General features: G+C 39.1%; 1 protein-coding gene across 1 annotated transcript; it reads left to right on the plus strand.

Moving 5' to 3' along the window:
• Positions 1-1,036: 1,036 nt before the first annotated feature.
• On the plus strand, positions 1,037-4,742 carry LOC111329408 (uncharacterized). The gene is made up of 2 exons (XM_022934115.2): positions 1,037-1,503; positions 3,524-4,742. The coding sequence occupies exons 1-2, from the start codon at positions 1,148-1,150 to the stop codon at positions 4,539-4,541; spliced, it is 1,374 nt and encodes a 457-aa protein (XP_022789850.2). The 5' UTR covers positions 1,037-1,147; the 3' UTR covers positions 4,542-4,742.
• The last annotated feature ends 2,842 nt before the right edge of the window (positions 4,743-7,584 follow it).

Consider the following 7,584-nt stretch of genomic DNA (forward strand, 5'->3'; position numbering starts at 1 on the left):
GTTTGGAGGTCCGCGGTAACGTAGAGGCTGCTAATTCGTATAGGTAATCGCATAAGTAAAATTAAGAATTAATATCACGTGCTGAAATTGCCCGAGTCACGCAGCGACGAGGGCAATTTCTGCAACTTCCGAAAACACAAGTGATATTAATCCTTAATTTTAGGAGGAACCATGTGATTACTTGTTTAATATAATGGGCGAAATGTTTTCTCACTGGTCTCGCGCAAAAAGGGACGCCATTGTTACAAAACAAACAGAAATTTCTTTATCTTGGCAGCCGTTGCTAAGCGATTTTCAGCCAATCATTTTTAAGTAATTTTGCCCGGGGCAATTACAAAAATTAAGAAAAAAATGCCCTCTCTCTTGACCAATCAGAATTCAGTAATTTTGCCCTTTATATGATAAAGTGAAGCAAACATGGTCAGTTTTTGTTAAATTTAAAACTAAACAGCCGCGAAAATGTTTATCATCATTAGGCACAAGGGGGTTTAAATTCATATCTCTTTTCAACTTTTTAGCTTAACACCATGCTTGGTTTGGAAACCAGCGCGGTTTGAAGTTCACAGTTGTGGCGTTGCGTGACATACACTTCCGATCATATCTGTCAAAAAATATACACTTATCTAAAGAGTTTTAGCCTTTTTAGGAGCTTAAGTGTTAGGAAAAGTGCGTGTGTTAATATCTGTTGGTTCAGTTCAGATAATCAGTCAATTAGACAGCCAAAGTAAGTTCCAGATGTTCACATTATTTTCTGGCCGTCATATTGATGCACCAAAGAGGTGCACCCAAAAGGCGACTCCGTACAGGGGGCCCTGTAAGTTTGCGCAGAACATTTCGACGAATATCTGAAGTTTGGAAAAACGGAAAGGCCTAAGACTTGAAGGAGTGTCTTCTTTACATATCTCCGACAACATTCCAATTTCTTGACCTTATCCATTAAATAGTTTTCGATTTAGTTTTTAATTTCTTTTTCAGTGCGTCCTGAATCTGTTGACAGTGACCTTAAGCCGCTGGATATGAGCCCGCGCTCCTTCGCCCGGAAAGAATTTTTGGTAAGGTTTAGAAACCGAGGAAACGGCGGAAATCGAATAACAATAACGTTACTCTGGGAGTAAGTGTAATACGATACGAAGATTTTGCTCAAACTATGACCAAATCGTGGGTTTTGATCGCGTTATTCTTTCAATTAATTATCTTAATTTTCATTTATCGACTATTTAAAAATGATTCTGCTGATACTAAACGAAGGAAGATTGACGGTGCGCAAATGGACTCCGCTCGCACGCGAGAGTTGACAAACTTCGCTCTGAGACAAATAGAAGCCAAAGAAATCAACTGGAGTAAAATACTGCGAAAACAGACGCCTCCAAAGGATGAAATGCACGATAAATGGATCGTTCTGACCACAATTAATGCACCGACAACAGATGTAAAAAAGTTGGCCGGTATCGACGGTTGGAAGGTGGTAGTTGTAGGTGATACAAAAACTCCGGCGGACTGGAGGTAAACTAGAGAAAGATTTAGCACTGCGTTTACGTGAAACGACACACGTCAGTTTCCCTTTCGCGTTTCACGTAAAAAGAGCGTGAACCTTACTGCTTGCGCCCTCGTATGACTTATAAGTAATAGTGTTGATGCCCCTTTCTCCGGAAATTAACTTCTACTTTGTGGGAGAAAATGTGAAGAAAATCTTACGTACACGGCAAACGCGAAACAAGTTGCTTTCACGCTGAAACAGCAAAGCGCAACGGGCAAATGTGAACTTTGGTGGAAAAACAAGGTCACGTGGTCACTCTTGCCGTTCACGTTTCATGTAAACGCGGTGCTAAATCTCTTATATCTTAATTTTTTATTCATCGTCATAACTTTTTTAGAGTTTTGATATATTTTGTAAACGGAAAAGCTACTGAATTTACTGGTAAGATTACCCATCTTGTCTTTCAGTCGGGAGCAAACTAATTTGCATTTGTTTAGTTGTGATATACTTTTAAAGCCACATGGAATCGAAACAAAAGCTGTAGTCGTAGCGGAACGTAACGCAGAATTATGGTACATCCTTCAAATATTTTTCGGATTTTAAGTTAATAAAGGACTGTATCGGTTCACTTTTTCTCAAGGAAATTCGAAAGTTTAGAATTTACTGAAGTTTTGGACGTGCCCATGTCAATATCAATCCAACGTAATATTCGTTTGATCGAGTGCAACACGTCATCTCCAGATTAGCATGAAACTACGTGGATAAATGAAACTTTGGTGAGAACTGCGCGTGAATTTTCAACACACGTGCTGAGTGATCGTTAAAACCTGCACTTGGTTTTAAGAATAACAAATACTCTCAAAAATATACAACTTTATAAAAGAGGCGTACATGATATTTGGGGGCAACTTCAGTATACCGGACCACTTTATTTGCATGTTTCGGGAGACTTAAAAGAACGAAGCTTATTCAATGACATGCAGACGATTTAGACCCTCTGGGACTTAATCGTCTGAAAAAAAATTTTGAGTGAAATTCTTTGTCTATGCCACAGAATTTTATCTGTCAGTTAATTGTCGCTCGATATCAAATTGGAGAAAATTTGTTTGGTGATCGTGACAATGATATAAGTCGAAGAGGATTGTTTTTGGAGAGAAGTTAAAATAGAGGGATTTGTCGCAATGACCTGTCGCATCAGCTTGTTACTTAGTGTCAGGGCCTTTACAGAGTAAAATGCTTTTGTTCAGAGGCAAAAAATCAGAACGAAAAGTTACGAAACAGTAAGAGTTAGATAGTAAGTGAAGAAGACTCTGAACTAGCCCGTCTAAACTCCGGTTTGTTTGAAAATGGAGATTTTTTTCTCTCCGTTTGGCCTTTCGTTGACACATATATTTTACAAAACTGTAAACAGAACGCTCATCAAAATGGAGATTTGTAAAAACGCCAATTTGTTGTGATCGTACGCGTGTGATGTTGTGGATGTTTCTGAAATAGATTAGGTCACCGCGATAAGACGAGGAGATACACTGCTTTTGTTCCACAACTACATGGGCTTCTTGCAAACATTATGGCATGTTTTCATTTTCTTGCGATGTTACATGTGCAAGGCGATTATGCGAGAATTAAAAAAAAGAAACTTCTTTCATTATTGGTGTCGAAACCTGTAGGCACCAGTGGACTTCTTTGCATGCTAAATAGTCATCTTCGGACAGTGGAGGGAGAATTTTTCGGCTAAAATTAGCATAAGATATTAATGAATGTAAATGCTCAGATCAACGGGTGGCACCGTTTTTAGTCACTGTTGCGTTTTTGTGTGGACCGGCAAGAATGCAAAAGAAAATATACAAAGTGTGGACGGAGCTTTTGTTTTCAGACGGGGAAAAATCCCATTTTTCAAACAAAGATGGATATGTGTGGACGGGGCCCTAGAGCTATAAACAAAGGTAGCAACAAAGGCCAAGATAATCTGTGCAGTAGGAAGAGTGGGGAAAAACTCAAAATAAAGAGCTTAACCGTATTTTCTTTTTTGTACGTTCATTTTTACAGCCATCCCAATTGCGTTTTCCTGAGTGTTGAAAAGCAAAAATCTCTGGGATATCGCATCCACGAGTTGCTTCCGTACAAAAGTTATGCGCGGAAAAACATCGGTTACCTTTATGCCATTCAACATGGAGCAAAAATTATTTATGAAACAGATGACGATAACTCGCCAACAAGTGGACAAATAACATTTTTCCAGTCGGAGCTGGGTGACTTCAACGTCTACAAGACAGAATCGATAGTAGTTAATCCTTACGAACACTTTGGACAGAGTACTATTTGGCCTAGAGGGTACCCATTAGAACACATTGCTGATCCCCCATCACACAAGTTTGTCAAATGCCAAGGAGTGGATACATCCATACAACAGGGCGTAGTAAATGGTGACCCGGATGTGGACGCCGTCTTTCGTCTAACAAGAAAAGACAAAGGTGTGGACTTAAAAGTGGAGTTTGATGCAGATGCACCACCTGTTGTTCTTCCTCCATACACCATGGCCCCTTTTAATTCGCAAAACACACTGTTTTTGAACAAAGCCTTATGGGGCATGTTAATACCAATCACAGTGGCATTTCGAGTCTGCGATATCTGGCGTGGTTACTGGGCACAGCGGTTGCTTTGGGATGTTGGATCTCAGCTGTCATTTTTCCCGCCAAATGCTGTTCAGTTTCGAAATGCACACAACTATCTTGACGATTTCATAGATGAGAAAATGCTTTACCATGATGCTGGACGCTTTGTGGAGTTCTTGGTTAAATGGAAATCTGACAAAAAGGATTTCTTCAGCAGGGTTCTAGATCTGAGCATAGCAATGGTTCGAGAGGGTTTCTGGGAGATGAAGGATGTCATGCTAACGAAAGCGTGGTTAGAAGATTTAGTAAGTGTTGGGTATCAGATGCCAGCTGTAAGCCCCGCTCCTAAGTCATGCAAAAAGACAATAGGAGAAGAAACTGAACTTCGCACGAAAGAGAAACCATCATCATACCTTCGCGCAGGGAGCAGACTACAAAATTTAGAATTGTAAAGGAATTAAAATAATTACTATAATTTGGTTTGCTTTTATAGTCATCGCTACGACTACTTCTCCAGTTTTACTGCTATAAAGATAGTAGAAAAAGAGGGACTGTCAATGTTAATAATGTAACAGAATGAGTCGTATGGTTAAATTTTGTAACGATGTAGTTTGTAACACATTTTTGAGAAATGTCACTAACAAACTTTCTTTGCATAGAGCATAGAGTTCAATTTTAATGCGCTATATAAGAACTTATTATTAAATTAAATTAAATTAAATTTAGAAATAGGTGGGTCGAGTTATCTCAAAACTCACTATCAAGCAGACAAGTGATGAGAATAAGATTGAAAGTTGATCCGATACCAAATTCTCCGGACTAGCACATAAAAGATTTGTGACAGACAGTGGGGAGAATCACTAATGAGATCTGGGGAGGGGAAGGGTTATTAAGAAGAAAATCTCATGATTGCTTCCGGTGGAAGCATTTATGAGAAGGTATCAATGGGGTGATGGCTTTTACGGCTGACAGTTAAAAAATTTGGGTCATTTTGCGGTTAACGGTTAATTCCTTTCTCCCTTTTTTAAAAGGGTTTTTTTAAGGTTAACTACTTTTTACGACGAACGGTTCAAATTCGCTATTTTTTACAACTAACGACCACATGTTTTACGGCTCTAGGTTTCCCCATTGAGACCCTCTCGTGGATGTAGTTGGTGTGAATAATTCTGCAGTGCAACAAAGGGATAAGAAAACAACCCGAAGATAGGCTGGCTTTTCGTTCTTCACTCTTCCGTGATCGAAATCCACAAATGCAAATGGAGTATTTGAAATTTAGCTAAATCAAACGGTAGTTAAACTACTGAAAGTAACAAAGGCTGATAGTTTCTAAAGAAACTGTTTGGCGCTGCGTCGGTGGGGGTAACGAACTAATTTGAATATATCAACAAAGTTGAAATGGTAAATTGGCCACCGTTACGGTTATAAAAGCTGACGTTTCGAGCGTTAGCCCTTTGTTGGAGCGAATAGAGGAATTGTGGGTTGTGTGTGCTTTTAAAGTCAGAAGATGGAGCTACGTGATTGGTGGGAACATGGCAACGAGAAAAACACGAATAAATTAATCACTGAATGTAATCACTGTAAGCTTGAGGCAGAAGAGAGGTTAAGTGTAAACAGTAAAATTCTAAATTTTTTCTGTTTTATCTCAGCTGTGCATGGGCTGAAACGAAAAGTGAATAGGAAATTTTCTGCTACTTTTCAATAAGGTATAGATTTGTGGATGGGAAAGTTAAATTAGAGATCATTTTTGCCGCCTTTCGTTGAGGAAAAAGCTAACAGGCCGTACTTTCTATCGGTTTACTGGCGTAATAAACTTGAGATGTTAAGCGATTAGCGCATAGTAATACACAGTGATTACAGAGTTTTTTATTGTTCACCTAACATCCCAAGTGAGTTATTACATATTTAATAAGTAAACCGATAGAAAGAACAGCCTATCGCTTTTATGAAATACAATTGCATTTTGGGTTTTACCGGTGGAATAATGAATAGGTTGTTAATCAATCAAGGCGCTCGTAGTATCTCGGTTATTTCATAAATCGGTGTTATCCACGTCCGTTTCACTTGCATGCTATATTGTCTGCAGAAAAAGAAACTGTTCATGTAAGGGAGTTTCGTGTGGAAGCCATGTAACGGTTTCTCTAACTTAAATGGTTAATTTTAAATTTGTCTTTTATATTCGCATCTGGTTACCTTCCTTTCTTTTCGGTTTGAATTCAATAAGAGCTCCTTCTTCGCTAGGTTTATTCTAAATTGTTTTGTTTGCTGCTCCCCCTCCCCTCCTCCATCGATTAAACTATTATTTCAAGGTCCACTCACCTTTTACACCCTAACATCAGTATGCAAATTCTCCATACTGTTCTACATTTCCCATATTACTGAAGAGAGGGAATAGAGTAACATTCAAAAGCTTCTTTACTTAATTCTCATGACCTTTAAGTTTGATTCAGGAGCAATACTGTGAGGAGAAATTAGTTTCTAAACATTCAAGGGACAATTTATTATTACGCTCAACTGTTGGCTGTAAATATTTTGAAGTATGCGCATCTGAAACCCTCACATACCCTCGTGTCAAGTTAATTACTGTAATTCCGGCTAAAAACCATGAGTGGAAAGGTTCGTTTTCCCTAACTCTTTCACAAGAGACAAGAGACGCTTTTTTTTTTTTTTCTTTTCAGTTAATACAACTTTTAATTTCTCCTTTTATCGTAGTAAAGGACAGAGTGGATAACTTTTAGAGTGAAACAGGGGCCAGTGGTGCGCCGGATTTCAGATTGAGGGTAATTAGATTCTCGAAACCAGGACAGATTTGAGCCCTCGGGGATATCATAATGGGTCAGCTTTCTTTAACCTTCTTCTAGCCTCTCAGTCAGCGGAAACAAGCGAAAAAGCTGGCGAGTAGAAATCGGCGGGGCCCTAAGAAGGAGTTAGAAGCGAGGATCTCTTGGTACCTCCCCACTTCCCCCTTCCCCGCACCTGGCCTGGCGTTTTTTTCCCATGCTCACTCTACTTTTTCGCTCGTCCTCTAAACTGAGTTCCTAAACCAAAATACCTTTTATCAGTATACTTGTTAAAATGCACCATCGCGCGATTGAAACAATCGCATGTCAGGGAATGCTTCACTTTCTGGGATAGCAGCATGGACAGCATTACGTGACGTCTCTGAATCAACTCTACGGGATTAGATGTCGAATTAAAGTAAACAATTTACGATTAATTTGCGAAAAAACAACAAAATCACACTGTAACTCTGTTTACGTCCAAAAGTTCAAATCTACCCATATCCAAAGTCTACATAGATAACTGATCAAAGGTCACGACGTAACTAATTACAGACTGGCTTTAAGTACGCCTGGGCCTGCACCAAAATTTTGTCTTTGACGCGACACAAAATGTGGAATTTCCATATTTAAGTACCAAGGTTCAATTCTGTTGATTCCAGTCATTCACTCCATCGAGTTTCCTTACTTGATGTGTCCCAAAAAGTTCGTGACCATC

The sequence above is a fragment of the Stylophora pistillata genome, chromosome 8 (assembly GCF_964205215.1).
Source record: "Stylophora pistillata chromosome 8, jaStyPist1.2, whole genome shotgun sequence".
NCBI lineage: Eukaryota > Metazoa > Cnidaria > Anthozoa > Scleractinia > Pocilloporidae > Stylophora > Stylophora pistillata.